This window comes from Zychaea mexicana (genome assembly GCF_025766255.1).
Source record: "Zychaea mexicana strain RSA 1403 chromosome Unknown BDB00scaffold_60, whole genome shotgun sequence".
NCBI classification, from domain to species: domain Eukaryota; kingdom Fungi; phylum Mucoromycota; class Mucoromycetes; order Mucorales; family Lichtheimiaceae; genus Zychaea; species Zychaea mexicana.
In genome coordinates, this window is record NW_026516723.1 from 242,233 (window position 1) to 263,550 (window position 21,318).

The window sequence follows — 21,318 nt, forward strand, 5'->3', positions numbered from 1 at the left end:
ATTGTATCCAAGCGACTCAATCGATGGACATAGATCGAGAACTCGACAAAAGTCAAAGTCGGTTTGGGCAATGGATGCTGGGATACAAAAGACCCTGAAATCAATAAAAGCCGAGAGCTCAAGAGTTTGTAATCGTGGACAGTGTCGCAGCAGGGGCTCAATGTGTGTGTTGAAATCGTAGGCGGTATCAAGCTGAAGATGGACTAGGTCGGATAGACAGGGTGGTTGACTCTTCTCCTTTGCAGTCGTTGATAGTTTATCTGCTGTAGAACTCGTTGTCACTTGTGTTACAGGTTCTTCAGGGGATGAGTCAGGGGCATTCGTAGCATTCAGTGTTTCGAGTAGTCGTTGTTGTTGTTGTATCTGCCGCTCGTGCTGTTGCTTCCGTAGAGTCAATTTATCCAGTGATATAGACAATGCTGTAAGGCGAGGACATAGGCGAGCCACTGACAGTGGTGATATATCGTTTGACACGTCTTGTAGTACGAGGCGCGTCAGGTGCCCGCTTGCATTCTGTAGCCCAGATACAATATCTGCTGTGCTAGGTATAGTATCTCCTGGCCGGATAGCTAATAGCACCAGTATCACAGACAGAGATTTCTTTTGAGTGTAAGAAAAAAAAAACAGTGGTAAAAGTGATAACACTGTAGATAGTAAACAACTGTGAGCAAGACTTACTGAGAGAGGAAATCGTGCATTGACGATTTTTAAGTATCCTAACAAGCAAGTCTAGACGATCGTATGCTACGTCTACGTCTTGTACGTGCGGACCAAGGCACTGTATAAGACACGGGTTGGTTTTTGTCCAAACGTAGTAAAAGTCGACCTGTTTCCAAACGCCGGTTGAATGCCGTGGTACTTGGTCAAACCATTTCTGACACACTCGCATAGATTCCAGACATGCCTGCTGGCCAACAAGTACAAAGATGGTGCATATGAGTTCAAATGGCAAGCGGTTGAAAATGTCGCCCATAGCTGACAGTAAGGTTTTGTTGTAAAAAGAAAAAGAAAAGTATTCGGCGGGTATAGGGAATAATGGTAGTAGTGGTAAAGAAAACGCGCACACTCCCTAGAAAATCATCGCACTTTGGGGTTACTTGTAGTACTGTTGCTGTCAAATTGTTGGTTGGTCCCCAAGTAGCCTACGTAACAAATGATTCAATGCAGTTCGTTAAGCATGGCCCAACCAGTTATGATGGACCCCGTTTACAATACGGCTGAATGCTTATTTCCTGATATGTTAGTTTGTCCGTCAAAAGAACAAAAAAAAAAGAGGACCGATTCACCCTACCCCTCCCCCCTTAATGTCACCAAAAACTCGGATCGCATTCCGATTAGAAGACGGTTCTATTTGACGTTTGTTTCAGGCTTTCAGCCACCACTCTTAATATTCACGCAGATCCACCAGCATAAGCCCTTTGACCCCAAAGACACTATTCTTTCTATCATGCTGTTTATATTGCAGTAGAGTGCTAATAGTCTTGTTTTGGGCACTAGGCACAAAGTAAAAGTCTCTTCACTGACTGAGTATGGATTTCGAGTCGAGAAAGGAACTGGGTGTTTCTGGAAAAGGATAGATTTTTGTTTGAGATAGCATCAAAACAAAAACACGCTGAATTATGTGGCGATCCTATGCTGCTGCCGGATGAATATCTTATGTGTACAGCAACTCCGTATTATCAAGTACTATCCCCAAAGACAACGTTGTTTTTCCGAATGAATACATTTAGACGCACACGTTTGTGCTACTAATCAGAAAGAAGGTGTTCCACCATGTGAGAGAGAGAGAGAGGGAACGAGCTTCAAGTCGATCGATAAGCGTTGTTTGCAAAATAATAATAAACAGCACGAGTCCCATACTCAAGCGGCGCACATGTATCATGGTAGTAGTATCAATACCATAGCCCTCCATGGCATGAATCAGGCTGCTGCTGCTGCTGCTATGATAAGTGGCGCGTAGTCATTTAAAAAGGGAAGAGGGGTGCCCCACGGCCTTTGTGCTCGTGTGTGCGTCTGTGCGTGATGATAGTACTGGAGCTGAATTGGGGCGTTGCACAAGGTTGGTCTGTTTCCTTTTTTTATTCTTTTCCAATGTAACTTACTCGGTTACGCTAATCAATGGGACCCCTTCCTTCCTTTTGCTTGTGTGTGTGTGTGTGTGTGTGCGGCATGCAGGAGGTACCTGTGTGAGGGTATACAAAGGTACGGTGGGGAACTGACATAAACCATGCAGAGAGCCCGCCAACATCCACAAGAGGGGCCTTTTCTTCTATGCACGCACACTGTAGGGGCCAAAGAAGTCATGTGCGAATTGGCAAAGAAAAGCGAATTCATGCTCAACCCAAATGCCCAAATGCGCGCGTTGGGGGGTGGGGGATTGCTGGGTTTGTCTCCACACACACACACACACACACACACACTTACACACTTACACACACACCCAGAGAGCCTTTTTCTCTCGCTCTTTTTTCTCTTTTCCACTTGGCTCTCACCTCTTTCACCTTCACTCACTCACACTTTTCTTATTTGGTGATTGACTGTGTGAGAAAAGGCTTCTTTGTGTTTTAGCAGCAAGCCAAGTTTTGGGTCCGCACCCGCACCTATCATCTTTCTTAAGCCAACTATCCTCTTTACTCTACATTTTGCTTCTCGACTTGTCCATTGCAAACAATGACAACGAGAAAAGTTCGGTGGAACAATCCAGATGTCGACTCCAATGGGCCCGGTCCGACCGAAATTGAACAGCAGCACGACGATGATCATCAACAACAACAACAACAACAACCCAACGAACCCTCATGGCCGCCCTACGCCGTAATGTACCCAATGTCAAAACCACCTGTGCGCCACAGCAAAAGCAACATTAGCAGCGAGTTTAGTAGCATGACGAGTGAAGAAGAAGAAGAAGAAGAAGAAGAAGAAGAGGACGAGGACGAGGACGAGTATGACCAGGACGACGTGTACGACAACAGCGACGAAGAAAATGACGACCAAGACAAAGACCCAACACTCTATCAGCATCCATCCATTGCCCCAGATATGATGCACGAACGCATGGAATGGCAACACATGCTCCATTCAGTGCTTATGGGCGAAGTCATCAAATCCGAGAAAAAGCGACTGCTCAGTACCGACCAAATCAAGCATCAGAAGCCAATCTCGGAAATCTGGGTCTCAATACGCGCGCTGCTGCGAGGACGCATCCTCGACGAAGAACGCAAATGTTTGGAAGAGGGGCGACGCGAGATTGAACAGGTGCTGCAAATGATTCTGCAGTTCACAGTCGAGAGTGATTCAGACATGAAGCCGCTCGACCAAGTCGCCGAGGCGCTCAAGACGGTCGACCGCGTCGAATCTCTCTATGCAACGCGCGCAGACATGATCCGCGCCAACCCAAAATACGCTTCGGCGGAATTCGAACAACGGCTGGATGCGCTGAATGCCTGGTGCACAATTACACGAAGCCTGGTTATGCAGCACAAGATATTGGCCGATTGGACCGGATCCGACAAGCTGCTCTTGCACGCTGAGGCAAAGGACACGCAGAAACAGCAGATTTCGTTTGTCGAGCGCATCCTCAAAGAGTCGGCTTTGCAGGACACCTTTGACAAACGGACCTTGTCGGCCCTGCATTCGCTGCTGCTCAAGGCAAAAGGCACCATGGTGGCCAACAATACGATCTTCAAGCAGATGAATCTGCCGCCATTTATTTTGGACCTCAGACGGCTAGCAACATTTCCAACGTCGCTCGTCCAAGAGGCGCTCAAGATCCGCTTGGAGTACAAGGACAGGATCAACGAGGCGCCCAAGCCGATGGTGGACACGATGATGGAGGACTACCGCGGCCTGATCACCCTGGCGTGCCGTGTCAAGCTGCAGTACGAGGATCTGGCGAATCCTGCGCCAGGTTGGGATTTGCAAGGTGACACGTTCATTGACGAGAACTATGACGCTGTGCTACTCGAGTCGGTGCGGTCGTACTTTAAACTGATTGCATGGAAGCTCGCGAACGAAAAGGAGAACACACTCAAGGAATGTGATGTCCTCGAAAAAGAATGGGAGTTCCTCAAGAGCACCGTGTGTCAGGCGGTCGAAACGATTGACTGGGAGTGTGCTGAACAATTTTGGTAAGCCGAGTTGGTCTGTGTTTTTGCAGCTTCGGGGGGAGGGGGGTAAGTGTTGGGGGAGGAGGAGGAGGAGGAGAGAGAGGGTAACACTTGTGATATATTGATTGCTCACTGTTCTTCTTGCCCCAAACCTGATAGCTCGTTCACCAACCGACTGTTGGCTGATCTCATGGCCGACTTTATGACGAGTCTTGACACGGCTGGTGCTGACAACGACGAGGATGTCGAGTTCAAGTACACCGAATTGCTGCACACAATGCGCATGCGTGCACGCAAGCTACTTCAATTTTCCAGGTGAGAAAAAAAAATAGCATCAGGGCCCCATGACAACCGGGCATTCCTCCCCCCAAGCTGATTTTTAATTTCCATGGTGATAGATTTTTCCTGGGCCAATTCGAGAATGCTGCAGAGTATGCCATCGACGCGGAAGACACCAACCAGTTTGTCCAGCGCCTGTGGGAGACAGGCCATTTCCTCGTCTACACCGAGTCCTTTGAGGAAGAGCGCATCTACATTATAGCATCACCTTCGTTGTATGGCCGTGAGGATGCCATTTCGCCACTGCTGCGGTCATCCTTCCAGCGTGAGCAGCTGATGGTTCACACACCAGGGACCCCAGGAGGCACCACCAACGCCGAGCAGTATGAGGATTATGTCCTCGTGTTCTCGCCCTGGCAAAACATTATCTGGAGAGGCGACGTTGTGCGCATGCCTGTGCCCTTTGTCCCTCTGGGCATCAAGGCGCGACGGGCACGACTGGTCACTGGCGATACGCGACGCCTGAACTCCATCAAATCCAAATTCCTCGCCTTGCTGCAGCAAACATCGGGCATCAGTCCTGTGCAAGAGCATCGCGCCAACATTCCCAAGATCAACAAGGAAGTGACAAAGATCAAAATGAGTGTACTCAAGCTGGCGAACTTTACCGTCGACAGTGTTGCCGTGATACGCGACAAGACACAGCAAAACTTGCAGGAACTGGTCGAAGAATGTTTCAGCTTTGCCAGTGACTTTGGCATGCGTGCAGCTCGGTTCTTGGAGATCTCGGCACGCCAGCAGCTCGACTTGAAGCTGGTGCGGTTAGCAATTGATTGGATCTGCTTTATCACGGACGAATGCATTCCTACAGAACGCAAGACGTTTCGTTGGGCTGTGGCAGCGCTTGAGTTTGGCCATCTGATGACGCGTGGCACCAACATTTTGGCATTGACTGAGGACGAGTTTGCTACCTTACAAAGCCGCGTCGCTAAATGTATTGCTCTGCTTATTTCACATTTCGATGTCCTGGGCACTCGATCACGGTCGCACGAGCTCGAATTGCTTCGCGAGGAACGACAGCGCAAGCGTGGCGTCACTGCAAAACGCAATTCGTACATGACCAGCAAGCGGTTGGAGGACAAGGATGCCATCACAACGGCTACATATGGTAGCGAAACAGGCTCGTCGGCAGGTGGCCCACCGGGTATCACCTTTATCCGTGACGAATGGATGCGCAAGATTCACGAGCTGGAGGATACCCGCAATAGGCAAGAGCGCGAAAACAAGGTTGTGGGAAAGGTGCTGAACGAAAAGAGCTCCGAGGACAAGTCCTTGATGTACTTGGCTCCATCGTCATCCAACATCTCGTTCCGGTGGCAGCAAGGTCGCTTTATCGGCTCGGGCACATTTGGCTACGTGTATCTGGCTATCAATCTGGACACGTCAACCGTGATGGCCGTCAAGGAAATCCGATTCCCTGACTCTAGCTCACTCTCTGCGTTGCACAAGGCGATCAAGGAGGAGATGAAAGTCATGGAGATGCTCAACCATCCCAACATTGTGCAGTATTTCGGCATGGAGGTCCATCGCGACAAGGTGTTTATCTTTATGGAGTACTGTGAGAACGGCAGCTTGGGTGCGCTTTTGGAGCACGGTGGACGGATCGAAGACGAATTCTATATTGTCAATTACGCTCACCAACTGCTCAAAGGCCTTGCGTATCTGCATGAGAACAATGTTGTCCATCGTGATATCAAACCAGACAGTAAGTATAGCCACGGTAGAACCCCCCCCATATTGCACGTGAAGACAAGAAAGCTGATTGAAGGCCTTTTTGTAAGATGTTTTATTGGATTACGAGGGTAATATCAAGCTGTCCGACTTTGGTGCATCCAAGATCCTTGCCAAGGGCCAAAAGACCATGAACAAGACGACGATGAGCATGAATGTCAACAGTTTGGCGGGCACACCCATGTACATGGCACCCGAGGTGATCACGGGCGGCGAGACGGGACGCAAGGGATCGATGGATATCTGGTCACTCGGATGCTGTATTGTGCAAATGGCAACAGGAAGACGGCCATGGAGCACGCTTGAGAACGAATGGTCGGTCATGTACCACGTCGTGACAGGCCACCCGCCTCTGCCGGATGCTTCGCAGCTATCGCACGAAGGCATTGATTTTCTCAAGAAATGCTTCACACGCAACCCCACCAAACGACCTACTGCGCAAGAGCTGCTGCAACATCCATGGATCACCTCGTTCTTGGAAGACAACGTCCAGACGACAGCAGCATCGTCTATTCCTCTAGAGTGGCAGAGCGCTGTCATGAACGGCAGCAGCGAGTCCATCCACCTCGGCACCGATCGGCCTCTGGTCCGAAGTATTCCCAACAGCATCGCCATCACGGGTACAGCCAATGGCATCTCACGCGAAGAAGCTCAGCTCTACTTTCGCTCGGTCGAGGACGGTACGGATCGGCCGTCGTCGTCGTCGTCGTCGTCGCTACATGTCAGAGACTTTGCCCCATTTCCTCCTTCATCCTCTGCATCTTCATGGAGCAGGCGGAACAGTGCAGTGAGCACCAGCACTTCAGGAAGTCTGGTGCGCAGTGTCGATGAAAACAGTCTTAGCAGGCCAGTATCTCCATTATAGCATTCTTATTCTTCCGTTCACACACAAATGCACCTTCTCTCTCCTCTATTCCCTTTAGTAATCAATCAATAACCACCCGCAATTCAACCAACACACACACACACTCCTGCAAAGCAGCACTTTTCTAGCATCATTTTTTCTTTCTCCCTCACTCAACTTTCCACTACCACCACACTGTATCTATTTTATTGTTTAGTATTATAAAAAAAGAAACCAAGCACCCGACAAAACGAGAGATAATACCCCCCCCCACACCACCCAACCCTTCAGATCAAATCCCCTTTACTACAAAAGGTTGTACTACAGAAAAGAAAAAAAGAAGTATTCTTCTTGTTATACCACAACAAAAACGTTTCTTGTCTTGAATGATGTGAGAACTTACAAAGTAATCCAAGCCTTGTCCAACCTCCCATAATGCTAGCCCGACCCCATAATCTTCGGCAAGATGGACCCGATTGCGAATAGACTGACGCGTGGACATGATCAGTGACGGATCCCCTTTCTTTAAACTTGTGATTCTTTGTAACTTACACGAAGTGTTGGTAGCCAAATAGTGGATCCATCCATATCCTTGACGTGGTGCTCTTCAGCTTCACGGTCCCAATCGAATGGTTCATCTTCCTCGATCCAGTCCTCAAACTTTTCAATAACGTCCTTGAGCACCAGAGGTTGTGGCATTGACGTTTCGTGATACACAATGGCATACATGTTTAATCCGACTAATAACTGATGTCTGTTTTCATCGTTGGTCAGTTGTTCAATGTTGTCGATAATCCAATCGATAGGTGCAGAGGGTCCTCCGGATCTAATCGGAGACAGATCAACACACGTTAGCACATCCGCTACTACTTGGTAAGTTTTATAGGAACAAATCTGATTTTACGGAATATGACTGGAATAATCATAGGTCATGATGCTAAATCGATCGATAACGCGTGCCAGTGAAGCGAATATGTCTGCATTCAGATACTTTTTCTGTTCTTCAGATCGAAGTGGTGGGAGGACGATAATGAACTGCTTGCCGGATGCATGAAGGGCTGTTGACAATTGTTGGACAAAGACCGGGAAAAATGTCGGATAGCCGCATTCAAGCACAATACCGTCGAATCCATATTTTCTATTTGCACGGTAAGAAGAGGCTCCTTCATGTACACTTTCTCAAGGGTATGTATGCCAAGTACTACACCCAGTTTCTGTATGAAAAAATCATTACCTGACTTGATTCATGATAATATCAACAACCTTGGAAGCCTCCTCCTCAGCATTTGAGACAAACGACTGGTAATCCTGAAATTCCCAGTTACGAAACTGGAACCGAGGTACAATCTTGGCACCACCGCCATCCCGTACTTCTTTTATCCACTATCTTATGCGATTAAATTCTGCTACATAGGAGAAAAATATATAGAAAAAGGGGTCTACATACATTTTCATCAACGTCATGTTCACCAATAAGCATAAATTCATGCGCTTCGATGTAATACCAGACTGGAGATACGCTATTATAAGCAACACAATGATGAGGATTTCTTTAGAGTATAGACACAGTAGTTTATGTTTGACATACTAGTCGAATTTGCCTTTGAATTCTTTGACAATATCATAGCCTATGCGAGAATACATAGTGTTTAGAAAAACACACGCTTTTCTACTTAAATGTGTCTCGTTGTCGTTTTACCGCGGTTATTCCAGGGCGTAACGTACGCCAACGTGTCGCCTCCTTTGAATGTTTTTTCGTGTGCTGTTGCCTCGTCTACTTGATCATGCTTACGAAGGACAGATTCCGGCTTAACATGAGGCAAACACTGTTGTTAGTACAAATCTCTAACAAGACCTACGCCATTCAGAGTGTGTTTTGCAAAACAACGACTTACAGTTTCACTTTGCTGCTCTAGACCGAAAGCAGCTTGTTGTTGATGTGCATCATGAGCAATCACCATGTGGAGCAAACACAATGCTGCCAGCAGCAATGCATAATAGAATGTTGGCATATTCTTCTCGAATATATGTGTGTAGTTATGTAGGGACGTGAACAAGAGAGCCTGAAATGGAATTCAGAAATTCAAGGTGTGACAAAGTGCATAAAGTCGGTTGATTCTCTTTACCGCAGAGCTTTTCCCTTTGACTGCAACAGATATCCACTGGATTGAGCGTGTAATAACCGCTGTTCGGACAGTAGACAAGCTGAAGCGCATTGTCAGCTTAAATTTACGATACGCATAGTATCGAGTATTCTGTAACAACGATATTATTGAAGGATACAAACAAGCGTTGCCTTCCTCTTTAAAAAGGGCAGACACAGAGACAACTCAAATATTATGGAGTCTAATTGAGCGCAGGCACTACTTTAAAAAAACGAGGGAGAAGTGGTTTCATGGTACACTTTACGGGGAGTAAGATTGATCGATCTTTAATATCACAGGTAAAAAAGTTGAAGAAGCCATTAAGCATATAAACTTCTACTAAGCTATGCTAGCAAGTATTATGGTCTCTTATGTAGACTAACCGCTTATCTTCAAAGTATTTTGTCAATTAGCATAAAGTTGATGCTACGGCAAGGGATTATTTCAAATCAGTAGATTTCAATACAGAGCATTATTTTTAATGCGCGTCATTCATTCTGAGATCCCCGCAAAATTAAATTGAGCGCGTCTCTCTTTGGCGTTTCGTGTTCCTCTCTGTACTTCCTTTTTCCCTCTCCTGTTCCTGACTACCACGACTCTGTTACTCGACATGGACACTCGAAGGCTCACAACGGGGGGCTCAACACGAGGCGTTCGAGGCGGTCTAAAACGAACGCAACCTCCATCAACCAGCGGTCTAGCCAAAATGGCTCGTGTGTCAGCACAACAGCAACAACAACAACAACAATCACAACGACGACTGCAATCGCTTGGCCCTCGACGAGCTATTCAAGTCGATCCACGAGCAAGTGAACCACACCATCCTCCTCTTCGAAAACCATCGACTCTTTTCGAACGAAGTCAACAATCTACAGTGACTTCATCAAGGTATCAGAAGAAACCACCAATTGAACCTTTTTTTTGTTCAATGTTTCGATTGCTTTACAAAAAAAAGGTGAATCGTTGTACTAAAACTGAAAGAGAGACAACAGTGGACGAGCAAGCACTTTCAATCGACCTTCATTCGTTGCCACAGCGAGCGAGCGACCTGCACCTCCACGATCCAATATTGACACTCGACCCATTCGTGATCTCGAATGGCAACGTGGTGCGATTCGATCTATTGTACGTTATTTGACCGAGAATGGTTATGGTCCTATTACCGCGCCAGCACTACGCCACTTGGAGAACCGCACGTTTCAACAAGTGTTCAAGTTTCTGCACTTACATGTCGTACCAAACTTTGTCTACCCAGAACGATTTCAGGACGTCTTTATCGATATCATGAAATCCTTAAGATACCCGCGTGCCGATACATTGAGTGCAAGAGCATTGTTCTCTGTTGCTGCCCCGCATTCGTACCCGTCATTTCTTGCTGTTTTATCGTGGATGGTTGATATGTGCAACGTAAGTATTTCTAAAGTAGTTCAACAGGAAGAATTTTAACACTTCTTTTTTATTATTTTAACTAAATTTTGTGATATTGGATGGGGATGGGGTCTGGTTTTCTAGGATTTTGACGCTATACAAAACCATTACGCCACGAGAGAAATTGAAGAAGAAGAAGAGGATCCGTCGCAAGATTTGAATATCCTATTTTTTCATTACTCGGTTGCGACCTATAACGCTTTCTTAAGCGGAGCAGACTCGTACGAAGATTATGATGAAAAAGTACTTCACTTACTCGGTACGTCAATGGCATTTATACTTTTGCTACAAAGAATCAATACAAAAAAAAGGAAGAAGCGGGCTAGTATCCAGACAATCTTTTTAATGTCTTAATGAACGATAAAAATCTTTGTAGATAATATCAAAAATAAATATACCGAAAATGCGCAAAAGATTGCAGATAGAAAGGCATCACTCGAGGACAAGCTCGCTCAATTGAAAGAAAGACCAGTAAGACACCATTTCGTTCATTTACATGGATTCTCTCTCTCCCTCTTACGCGCCGTGGATTATCCTCTTTATTTTCATCTAACGCATAACTTTTCAAACATTCAAAAAGGATCTTAAACAGAAATGTCTGGAAAGACGAGAAAGGATGGAGCGAGATATGACCAAGTTTGAAGGATACAATACCGAAATGCGGAAAAAGGTTGCAAAATACACTGAAACCATTGCAAAGACAGAGCGTGAAGTGAAGGAGCTTGGTAAGTAAGTCTTATATGTATATCAAAACAGTTAGAGAGTATAAGATAGCCAATTGTTGAGCTCCCTCCTTTCTTGACCAACGAAATTATGACTGATATCATGCATATTAGAGGCACAATTGCAGCAAGCTAACAACCAAAAAGCTGAAATGGAAGAGAAATTAAAGTCATACAACATTTCGTTGGAAGAGATTACTCAGCTTAGCGACAAACAGACACAACTGGAAAGGGAGTGTGTTAGCGCACAATCACTCGCACAGCAGTTAGTGAAGAAACAAAGTATAGCAGAAAATGAACTGTCTCAGAGAATTGCAAAGGTAAGAATAAATGTTATGTGCGATGGTATTCTTGAAAGATACCGTTTTTTAAAAGGTTTACTCATCCAAGGTGAAAACTACATATCATTCATTTACATAGCTGGCCTCCATCACTACAGAATACAATGCGAAAATAGCAGAGCTGGGCATAAGAAGCACCGACGACGGAACACATTTACACTTGGAGATAGACGCAGGTGCTTCAAATCCGCAACACATGTTTTCAGCTGATTTAAAGCGCGTCATTTTGGTATGATTAATGCATATTCGTTCAGAATTTGAGAATCGCGTTGTATACCTAGCTTATTCGTCCTCATCATACACATTTTTTTACATAGCCCCACCTCGAAAAGTTAAAAGAGCAATATGAAGAGTTATTTAATAAGGAAACCGACCGTGTCAATGAAGCACGGGATAAGTTATCGAAATTGCACCAACATGTAACGGAGCAACAAGCAAGAGTTACGAAAATGAAAAAAGATCTGAACCGTGCCAAAGAAATACATGAGTCAGAACGGCAGGTAAAAATCTTTATCACTTATTTCTAACTCTACTACAGAGAAGCCTAACCTTGTCATTGCGATAGCGCTTCTTCCGAGATGTGGAAAAGACAAATGCAGAGCTAGCACAGAAAGAGCAATCGGTCAAGAACATCAGACGCGAAACGAAAGAAGAATTGTATATGCATGAAAAGCGCGAGCAGGAACTCAAGCTTACGTATGTGATGCCTTTCCCCCTTCCTTTCTTCTGACGCCTTGTACGGGCATATTTCGCTGACTATATAACTCCATTTCTTTCAATATTTAGGGTAGCAGATGCCAAAGCAAAAGCAGAAACTCGGGAGCAGCAGATGATTGCACATGCTGTAGAAGAAGTAGCCAAGGTCCAGGCTGCCCGGGAAGAAGTCGAAACACTAGCAGAACAATTGGACGAGCAATTAGACATTTAGTTCGTGTGTTTATCTCACTTTATTATCATTAAATTAATCATCACACCAATTACAAGTAAATAACAATAGCAGCAATGGCAGATAAAGGGAATCAAAGAGGGGCGGTATCCAGGGGTCATCTTAATAACATCTGTGTAGCGGCACCAGGTTGAGCCAAACTCGCGAAAACTGGCACATTGTTATGCAAAGCAGATTTCCCTAATTCCCATATCAACAACTCGTTTTCTGGATAATCCAAATACAGCTTGTATGTTGGCCGGTGACGATAAAGCCATGCGTTGGACGGGGACCGCCAGACCCAGATCGACGCAGAATTGAGTGTCGCAAACTCCTCGATATCTTTAACCATGCGATCGTAGCAAAACAAGGGCACAACTCTGCCGTCACCGCTCAAGACGACCCGACTCGTATCGTGACGATTCCAGGAACGTGTTGGTTTCTTGTCCAGCAAGAGTGATGGAGCCGATTGGCGTGGTGGCCGGACTTCAAGTAAGGAAAACATTTCAACTTGTCTGTCCTCCACAAGACTGACATGGAGCATGGTCCACTCGTTGCTATTGTTGCCCTTGTCGACGCCTACAATGACTGGATCGCGCCATCGTGTTGTCCGTCCAAGCGAATAAAATACTTGGAGTCGATGGAACAGGGCATTTTGTAGAATGTAATTTCGGCATTGGCGATTGATCAAAATAAGCTGGGAGCTCCAGCAGGTTTTCTTTGTGGACTGATCAAGCAGCTGCCTGCTTTCAGCGAGCTCTAAGGATATGCATTCGTCGAGAATCTGGTAGATCACATCCCATACGAGTGTAGGTTCGTTCATTGTGTATATCTTGTGTGTGTGTGGAAAGGTTATGTTTTATGAGCATAAATATTAGGCTTGTATGATCTCGAGGTCGAAGAATCAACAGCGACAGATCCAAAAGAGAGCGTTGCCATGTGAGCCATAAATAGGGCACAAACAACAACAATACCTCAGAAAGCCATCCAAACTATGTATACACTATTAGTTACAAGACAATCGAACAGAAATACAAACAATAACATACACAGAAATTGAAACAGGTACAGGAAACTCGACTATTTTACAGGGTGGTACTCACGCGCAATCCTATCGCGGGAAGATAGAAGTTTAATATTCTCAGAGATTTAATACTTATATGGGCGGTGGTATTGCGATTGAATATGTGTGTAGAGGAGTAATGGGCTATGTTCTGAGACCGATCGAGAGTTGTTGTGGTGATGGATGGTGGATACGTTTAATTTCCTTCATCCTTCTACACCTGGATGAAAAAGCAGATGGAAAGATGGGAGGCCTGTATAACATATCCGGACTCGTCAGTAATGATTTCAACACAGGAAACGCGAGTCATGACGGGTAGCTCACCCTGATATCTGTTACGTCCATCGACCACGTTTGCGGTGACGCTGCCCCACCTGTAACATAGATAGAGATGGACATAAACCAGTGTCTATCGTGCTCGCTCGACGTATATAAAAACAATAGTGTCATGGTACCTGCACACACGCCTCGTCGGCCAAGTACAGCGTGACCGCGAAGGATCCATATTCGATCTTAAAAGCTGGGACCAGTCTGCAAAGAAACCTCCTTCATGTTAAATTTCACTTCTTTGTTCATAACATAGCGCATCTCTTGACTGGTAGAGGGGAAAAAAAGATTGCAACGTACCGACTCTTGGCTATCGAGTCAGGAAGGTCTGCCCCCAACTTTTTATCTCATTAAAGCATACCCGAAACTGTGCTCTTTATCATTGAGATACCATCAGTATGATCAGCCGCTTCAACAGTTGCTTTGCAAAAAGCATGGCCTAGGCTCGTCAACAATCATGCAAGGCTACATATAAAGCTATACTACAACCTACACGCAAGTATGATAGTTATTTATCTTTGCTGACTGGCAGACCTTTGGGTCCGTCCTCTTTCACGCATCCGCGTGCGATAACAACAGACGAAAGGCGGCATAGCAGTGAGTGCGTGCTACCCGCATGGTGATTCGTTCGTTCCAAGAAAATGTATTCACCCACATAAGAAAACAGAACTTTTTTTTTATTTAGGCCATTAAATTCTGAATACTAGCAATCAAATTTTGCTTTTCGTTTGTCAAATCCTTGTATCTTTGCTGGAGCATGCTATTTCGACTTTGCAAGCGGTCGACCTCGATCTGTGCATTATCAACACGAACGCGCACAGCTGCTGACTCCATAGCCTGTAAATTAGAGTAGTTGACGTATTCGTCCATGGCCGTCTCCAATTCGTCGTATGCTTCGTTGATCTGTTTCATAAGAGTAGTAGATCGACCCATGTAGCCACCCATTCGGATATCGAGCTTCTTTTCCAACTTTCCGGCTTCAGCTGCTTGGCGGATCATGGTGCGACGATTATTCTATACAAATCGTTCCAGTATATTAGTCAATTAACATGACAACGAGAATTTATAACGGTTGCTACTCCCAGTATGCTTTTTTTTTCTTTTGACTTACATCAATGACCTTTGCATATCCCTGAAGAATATCTTTGGTCTCCTTGATATCGTCCAGCTTCAAGTATCGGTTCATCTGTGCAGAAAGTACCACATCTTCGTGCTCCCGGGTCCAAACGCTCTTGAACTCGTCTTGGGATGCATGCTGTTGCATCGCTTGTTTCACAGATGCCTCATCTGCTTCTTGATCCAGGCCCAGATCCTCCTTGACAGCATTTTCCATTTCGAGACGAGCAGCTGCAAGTTCTTGAGGGGTAAATTCTTGCTCAACCTGCTCCAAATCACCTAAAGCAGCTGTGCCAGGTGTCACTTTGCTACCCATTGCTGGATACTTCACCATGTCGTGCGTTATTAAGCGTAAGTATTCTTCTTGGATAAGGGATTCGATTTGCGAGGTGACATTCCAAAAATTTGCAGGTGATCGTGTTGGCCGAGGTAATCCGCGTTGAAGGACCGATGATCGTCGTTCTAAAGCGTCTTTTTCTAAGGGAGTAATATGGCATGATTACAAAAGTATTAGCAGACTAACTCAACGTTCCAAATTGAGAACTTGATAGCACAACGCAGCTCTTTTCTATTTACCTTGGGCGGCGGCCTTTTCCTTGTTTCGTTTATCGACATCGTACATGTCTTCTTCCTTCTTTCCATCTTTGCCTTCTGATTTCTCTTGTTGGCTCTCCAGCTCGGGAAGACGGATTTCATATTCGTTGCGAGGGGCAGGAAGACCAGCCAATGCTTCTTTCACAGCGCGTTTGATAGCAGGTTCTGAAACTTGTGATCGTGGTGTTGAAAGTACCGAGTTGTCAGTGCGTGGTGTGAGGAGAGGGTTGGGTGTCTGGATATCATTAGATCTGGGCGTCACGCCATCGAAACCTGTGCCTTGCGATGCACGCATGGGTGTATTTTCTCCACCAAGCAAGGGCGTTTGTGTCTCCGTCAATGCTCGCAGATTTCGTGCTTCCATGACAAGGTTGTCGGCTAATAAATTAGATACACGAAAGAGTTAGTTGACTAGAAGACGAATTGAACAGCAGTCCTCTCTCTCTTCTTTTCAAGTGTACCAATCCTTACCACTTGGAGGCGCTCTCGGTGTACGTGTGGGCAAGTTCTTTGGCGTAGATGTGTATTCACCCATGAGACCACTAGTCATGCCACCCTCGTCATCATCCACAAGTGAGCGTGCATTCTCAGTATTGGTGCCCTGCTTGACAATGTCTTCCAACTCGGATTCACCCACTTGCGGTGCAGGCAAGACCAGTTTCCGTCGCTTGAAGATTTGTTCTTGCTCTTGAGCTTTGATGAGTTTGGCATTCTTTGCTGGAACGAAGCGGCCTTGGTTTCCTTCAGGCTGTTCACCACCTTTGTTGCCCGCCTGCTTTGCCTTCCTCTTCTTTTCACGCTGCTTCTCCTCTTCAATGTCAGCACGTCGACGGTTCAGTTTTGACAGATGTACGTTGGTCAATTTTCCAGGGTCGACAGGTCGGCTCTTTTCTTCTGTGTTATCGTAAAATCCAAGTGGCACTGGCTTTTCGAACGGAATATCGGCGTTGTAGTCCATATCACCTTTCTTTCGCTTCATTCTTAAACTATGGTTTTTAAATTGATATTGTTTAGTACATAAAAGATTATGCATCAGCAGCAGTACAGTAAACGCATACACATAAAGGAAGTCGAAGAAAGTAAAAAACTTACTGGATGCCTGCTGCCTTCAATTCACGTCGTTTCTGCAAGGACGCCAAACGTCTTGCTTCTTCCAACTGTCGTTCTCTTGCCTTTCGCTTAGCCTTTTTACCTTGTGTGTTAGCCAATCTTGCTCGAGCTTCTGATAACATTTCTTTTTCGTCTTCGTCCATGTCAACAGGATCCGGTCGTGCAGGCTTAGTTTCAGGTTCAGGATCAACTTCACCTGGTCGAAGGCGTCGCACATCGTCTGCACTCGGTCCACTCTCTGGACCTAATGATCCCGTCAGTCCAAGATCAGCTCCGGCTTCTTTTGCTTCGGCTTCGTCTAACAATCGTTGATATCGTTCAAGACATTGAGCAGGTGTACGGCCGACAATGGGTGCAATCGTACGCCATTGCGTTGGCATGAGTTTGGCAAGATGAAGTAATTTTTCGTCTTCTTCTTTTGACCATTCCGTCTATTTTGAAAGAATATCATGAGATGTAAGTTTGAGTATTAACGTTATCAAGAATCGTTACATAATTGTGAGCAAAACGTCACCAAATGCTTTCCATATTTTTTATACAATGATTTACCTTCTTAATGCTAGGATCAAGCCATTCGTACCATCGAGCTTTACACTGTTTGGGTGTTTTTCTGACAAGCAACGATGAAATGCGTGCCCATTGGTTTTTACCGTATTTGCTAACGGCAGCTTTTAAAATTTCGTCTTCAGTGTTTTTCCATATGCCGCCTTTGATGAGCACCTTCATGGTGAGTGAAGTAAATTATATAAGAATTGTGTGTGGAAGAAGAAATACTCGTGACGACTGCGACCATCACTGCCATCGAAATAAAGTCAGCAGAAATGGTCGAGCCCAGCGCACCGCAGGTCACAGGTCACGTGCTGAGCCGATTGCGGACGGAAAGTAATCTGTCTTGAAACGTAGCAACTGCAAGAAGAAGAACAGAGCAAAGAACATGTATGTGTTCATGTTCACTTGAGAATAACACGATAAGGCTGTATACCTACCAGTCAAGTGTGCTATAACTTTCTAGCGGCTATCAACATTCTCAGTGGGAGACGTTTTCTACCTGATCATTCTCTTTTTCGCGTAAATGTCTGCTCTCCTGTAGCTTGATTATGCAACAAAGTCGCCTTTAAAATCTACATTGATTTATGTGTCTGGACTGCATCGGCAGTTGAAGAATAAGGGATTAGTATGTACCAAATTTCACATCAACATGCACGAGGAAGACCAGAACATATATGCCATATGTTCCGGAAAATGCTTTCAACAGTATAATTTTTTTAATTTTGTGAACTGCCTTCCATTTAGTGTGTGCTATTCTAATGTTTCAACTGACAACGTTATCGATGTCCGCACACAAAACGACCACTTTATTTCAAAGGACATTATCCTCGTCGGCGACCGATTCTCGGTTGATTGAAAGACTGTTTCCTTAGTGCTTTATTAAGGGGTAGAAATTACGTATCAAACAATCACTACTCATATGCAGTTGTTCATAAATATTACATTTATTGGGCAACTTTTGGAAATCAGTATCGCTTACTGTATGCACTGTGACAACAGGTGTATTAGCGAGGATCTTTCAGTGTAAGCTGTTCTTTCTAGCAACAGCTATGTCATGCTACGTTTTGAATAAAGCAGTGCACACTTGAAGATTTGACCTCAAAAACAAATCCAGCGCATAGACCCCATCAGCAGATGACAGCACGCTTGTAATAGCCAATAGATGTGTATAGTATCTTGGTATTTTTAGTGCTGTCAAATCTCAAAATCAATACTGTACTAAAAAAGAAATCTAGCAGAAGATTTCCTACTATTATGGCAATGATAGATCGTCGTCGTCATTAGAACATAAAATAAACTTTTTTTTGCTAAAAGAGCGTGACATCAAAGGGGTACAAATACCCCAGATTTTCTGTTATCTTGCGTTTATCACTTATTGATGTGTTGCCGCTTCAATGGCAAGGTATTCTTTGTCTAACAAAGACTTGATGGAAAAGTGCAGCAACAGTTTGTGCTGTTTTTAGCAATCACACGATAGATCTTGCTAGGGATATGTATCAAGCGCAAAAAAGCAGCCAATTGCTTTTTCAGCATACCATTGAATGTCAACAGAGAAGGCAGCGATCGGGAGTCGCAGCTGACTAAAGGATGGTCAGATACGTAATCTGCAGAGAGAGAGAGAGAGAAAAGTGGGTTTGTCAAATTAGGCTCAGAGAGGAGGGAAAGTCATGCTGATCTTCTTTTTTGAGGGGTAAATTAAAATCTCCGAATCTCTACATGTTTCCCAAATATGGCAATGCATTCGAGATGGTGTTCAACACATTACTGATGGAAGCAAATGGCCTACTTTAATTCTCACTATCACCAAGCCAACGAGATGGACTAGGGTTTTGGATGTGTCAGTGGGCTGAAAACGTGTTGCTACAAATTATTCGCTCTTGCTGTATACAATAGTCGCCACAAGAGTATTTTGATACAGTCGGGTACTCTTTATGAAGAAGAACTTACGACAGATAAAATTGATCGATGATTGAAATAAAAGGTTGTCAATCAGCAGAAAGCTCAAACACCGATATGGAAACGACATCTAGTTTTTCGCTCTTGGTTGCGCAGAGATAATCTTTGAGACCAGGGAATGGCTGAAAAAATCAATTATAAAAGGGAGGGACGCTTCTCCCAGTTTTTACAGTCTCTACTTCCCTTCGATATCTTTTTTAATCACATTACGTGAAAACACCTACCGACAACAACTACAACAGCACCGAACTCATCATCTACAACTACTACAACAGCAATTCAAAAATGGTCCCACCAAGAGATATGCCTTCATCCATGACTGAAAATAGCCCTGATCGTGCACGGGAACCTATCGCTTCGCCATACATGCCCAGATATCCTGACCCTATGTCCAACATTTCCAACTTCAAGATCATCGAGACCACCTTAAGAGGTAAGAAAGAAGAGCAATAATTGTTTTCTGAAAGCGAATGTATTCTGTACAGTTTACTTATCCTATCTCTTTGTCCATGTAGAGGGTGAGCAATTTGCTAATGCCTTCTTTGATACCAAGACCAAAGTGGAGATTGCCAAGGCTTTGGATGCCATCGGTGTCGACTACCTTGAACTCACCTCGCCTGCAGCCTCCGAGCAATCGCGCAACGACTGTCGCGTCATCTCCAGCCTTGGTTTGAAGGCCAAGGTCTTGACCCACGTACGCTGCCACATGGACGATGTCAAGCTTGCCATTGATACTGGCGTTGATGGCGTCAACGTCGTGATGGGTACCTCAAGCTATCTCCGTGAGTTCTCGCATGGCAAGAGCATGGAATACATTACCCAACGTGCCATCGAAGTTATCCAGTTCGTCAAGAGCAAGGGTCTTGAGGTCCGTTTCTCCACCGAGGATTCCTTCCGTTCTGACTTGGTCGATTTGCTCGCCATTTACAAGGCTGTTGACAAGGTCGGCGTCCACCGTGTTGGTATCGCTGATACCGTCGGCTGTGCCGATCCTCGTCAAGTTTATGAATTCGTCAAAACCTTGCGCAGTGTCGTCAGCTGTGATATCGAGTGCCACTTCCATAACGATACTGGCTGCGCTATTGCCAACGCATACACTGCCCTGGAAGCCGGCGCCACTCACATCGACACTACCGTTCTCGGTATTGGTGAGCGAAACGGTATTACGCCTCTTGGTGGCTTGCTTGCACGTATGTACACTGCCGACCGCGCCTATGTCACGAACAAGTACAACCTGCCCAGCATCCGCGAAGTCGAAAATTTGGTTGCAGACAATGTCGACGTGAACGTGCCATTCAACAATTACATTACTGGTTTCTGTGCCTTTACCCACAAGGCAGGTATCCATGCCAAGGCTATCCTCAACAACCCATCCACATATGAAATCTTGAAGCCTGAAGATTTCGGTGTCTCCCGCTACGTCAGCATCGGTCACCGACTCACCGGCTGGAACGCTGTCAAGAATCGGATAGAACAACTCCAACTGTCCGAATTGAACGACGATGACGCCAAGGCAATCACACAAAAGATTAAAGAATTAGCAGATATCCGACCACTGAACCTGGATAACGTTGACATGTTGATACGAAGATACCATGGCGCCAAGAAGACTTCCGAGCACATTGACATTTTGCGCGGTATTGAAACCCCTGATCAGTTGGAGATCGCAACGGCAGCTGCTTAAAGAGACCACCTCAACAACCATCATTTCCTTCCCTCACTTCTTTTTATCACGCATTGCTCCTCCCTCATCAGCTCTTCCATTCGTACACATAATTTCTACATATCCAAGAACATCCTACCGCATATCTATCTCTCAACATCCTTTTTCTTTTGTATACATTTCGTTTTACTTTTTTGCATTTGTTTTTTCTTTAAAAAAGTTCCTTCATAATAAAACCATATCTCTTATGTACAGACAAGCATAACCAAAGCATGCAGTTTACTACGACCATAGCTCATGATATTCTTGTGCCACTTAACAGTTGTTCTGGCCTGTTTTTTGTTGTATAGCAGACTTCTT

The 21,318-nt window shown here is 45.1% G+C and overlaps 7 protein-coding genes across 7 annotated transcripts; 3 read left to right on the forward strand and 4 right to left on the reverse strand.

Moving 5' to 3' along the window:
• Window positions 1-233: 233 nt before the first annotated feature.
• Window positions 234-1,063, reverse strand: BDB00DRAFT_509974 (uncharacterized protein). Its single transcript, XM_053117658.1, has one exon. The coding sequence runs from the start codon at window positions 971-973 to the stop codon at window positions 542-544; it is 432 nt and encodes a 143-aa protein (XP_052977585.1). The 5' UTR covers window positions 974-1,063; the 3' UTR covers window positions 234-541.
• Window positions 1,064-2,393: 1,330 nt separating this feature from the next.
• BDB00DRAFT_834015 (uncharacterized protein) lies at window positions 2,394-7,305 on the forward strand. Its single transcript, XM_053124307.1, has 4 exons — window positions 2,394-4,127; window positions 4,266-4,421; window positions 4,505-6,150; window positions 6,227-7,305. The coding sequence occupies exons 1-4, from the start codon at window positions 2,671-2,673 to the stop codon at window positions 7,039-7,041; spliced, it is 4,074 nt and encodes a 1,357-aa protein (XP_052977586.1). The 5' UTR covers window positions 2,394-2,670; the 3' UTR covers window positions 7,042-7,305.
• Window positions 7,306-9,158, reverse strand: BDB00DRAFT_834019 (glycoside hydrolase superfamily). Its single transcript, XM_053124308.1, has 9 exons — window positions 8,916-9,158; window positions 8,720-8,828; window positions 8,609-8,648; window positions 8,468-8,540; window positions 8,255-8,403; window positions 7,925-8,158; window positions 7,573-7,846; window positions 7,424-7,507; window positions 7,306-7,341 (listed from the first exon to the last, which is right to left on the reverse strand). Exons 1-9 carry the CDS (start codon window positions 9,030-9,032, stop codon window positions 7,327-7,329), a joined length of 1,095 nt encoding a protein of 364 aa, XP_052977587.1. The 5' UTR covers window positions 9,033-9,158; the 3' UTR covers window positions 7,306-7,326.
• A 533-nt stretch (window positions 9,159-9,691) lies between these two features.
• BDB00DRAFT_834024 (HEC/Ndc80p family-domain-containing protein) lies at window positions 9,692-12,590 on the forward strand. Its single transcript, XM_053124309.1, has 10 exons — window positions 9,692-10,052; window positions 10,157-10,571; window positions 10,677-10,851; window positions 10,969-11,063; window positions 11,173-11,317; window positions 11,429-11,634; window positions 11,735-11,884; window positions 11,973-12,155; window positions 12,221-12,351; window positions 12,442-12,590. The coding sequence occupies exons 1-10, from the start codon at window positions 9,775-9,777 to the stop codon at window positions 12,581-12,583; spliced, it is 1,920 nt and encodes a 639-aa protein (XP_052977588.1). The 5' UTR covers window positions 9,692-9,774; the 3' UTR covers window positions 12,584-12,590.
• BDB00DRAFT_834025 (uncharacterized protein) lies at window positions 12,591-13,494 on the reverse strand (the record flags this gene model as incomplete). Its single annotated transcript, XM_053124310.1, has 1 exon — window positions 12,591-13,494. A coding segment is annotated over exon 1 (700 nt), but the record flags the coding sequence as incomplete, so codon positions are not given.
• A 1,065-nt stretch (window positions 13,495-14,559) lies between these two features.
• BDB00DRAFT_959872 (pre-mRNA splicing factor component-domain-containing protein) lies at window positions 14,560-17,630 on the reverse strand. The gene is made up of 6 exons (XM_053129702.1): window positions 17,340-17,630; window positions 16,773-17,221; window positions 16,152-16,666; window positions 15,663-16,058; window positions 15,082-15,563; window positions 14,560-14,984 (listed from the first exon to the last, which is right to left on the reverse strand). The coding sequence occupies exons 1-6, from the start codon at window positions 17,514-17,516 to the stop codon at window positions 14,652-14,654; spliced, it is 2,352 nt and encodes a 783-aa protein (XP_052977590.1). The 5' UTR covers window positions 17,517-17,630; the 3' UTR covers window positions 14,560-14,651.
• Window positions 17,631-19,610: 1,980 nt separating this feature from the next.
• BDB00DRAFT_767391 (homocitrate synthase, cytosolic isozyme) lies at window positions 19,611-20,979 on the forward strand (the record flags this gene model as incomplete). The annotated part of the gene is made up of 2 exons (XM_053119666.1): window positions 19,611-19,728; window positions 19,811-20,979. The coding sequence occupies 2 exons, from the start codon at window positions 19,611-19,613 to the stop codon at window positions 20,977-20,979; spliced, it is 1,287 nt and encodes a 428-aa protein (XP_052977591.1).
• Window positions 20,980-21,318: the final 339 nt, after the last annotated feature.

Coding starts and splice junctions, on each gene's coding strand:
- BDB00DRAFT_959872 (XM_053129702.1), bottom strand. CDS start 17,516: ATGAAGGTGCTCATCAAAGGCGGCATATGGAAAAACACTGAAGACGAA. Junction 16,667..16,772: donor TTGAAGGCAGCAGGCATCCA/GTAAGTTTTTTA, acceptor TAAAAACCATAG/TTTAAGAATGAAGCGAAAGA. Junction 16,059..16,151: donor ACCGAGAGCGCCTCCAAGTG/GTAAGGATTGGT, acceptor CTAATTTATTAG/CCGACAACCTTGTCATGGAA.
- BDB00DRAFT_509974 (XM_053117658.1), bottom strand. CDS start 973: ATGGGCGACATTTTCAACCGCTTGCCATTTGAACTCATATGCACCATC.
- BDB00DRAFT_834024 (XM_053124309.1), top strand. CDS start 9,775: ATGGACACTCGAAGGCTCACAACGGGGGGCTCAACACGAGGCGTTCGA. Junction 11,635..11,734: donor TGTCTCAGAGAATTGCAAAG/GTAAGAATAAAT, acceptor TCATTTACATAG/CTGGCCTCCATCACTACAGA. Junction 11,885..11,972: donor ATTTAAAGCGCGTCATTTTG/GTATGATTAATG, acceptor TTTTTTACATAG/CCCCACCTCGAAAAGTTAAA.
- BDB00DRAFT_834019 (XM_053124308.1), bottom strand. CDS start 9,032: ATGCCAACATTCTATTATGCATTGCTGCTGGCAGCATTGTGTTTGCTC. Junction 8,404..8,467: donor AACATGACGTTGATGAAAAT/GTATGTAGACCC, acceptor CGCATAAGATAG/TGGATAAAAGAAGTACGGGA. Junction 7,508..7,572: donor TTTGGCTACCAACACTTCGT/GTAAGTTACAAA, acceptor TCCACGCGTCAG/TCTATTCGCAATCGGGTCCA.
- BDB00DRAFT_834015 (XM_053124307.1), top strand. CDS start 2,671: ATGACAACGAGAAAAGTTCGGTGGAACAATCCAGATGTCGACTCCAAT. Junction 4,128..4,265: donor GAGTGTGCTGAACAATTTTG/GTAAGCCGAGTT, acceptor CAAACCTGATAG/CTCGTTCACCAACCGACTGT. Junction 6,151..6,226: donor TCGTGATATCAAACCAGACA/GTAAGTATAGCC, acceptor CCTTTTTGTAAG/ATGTTTTATTGGATTACGAG.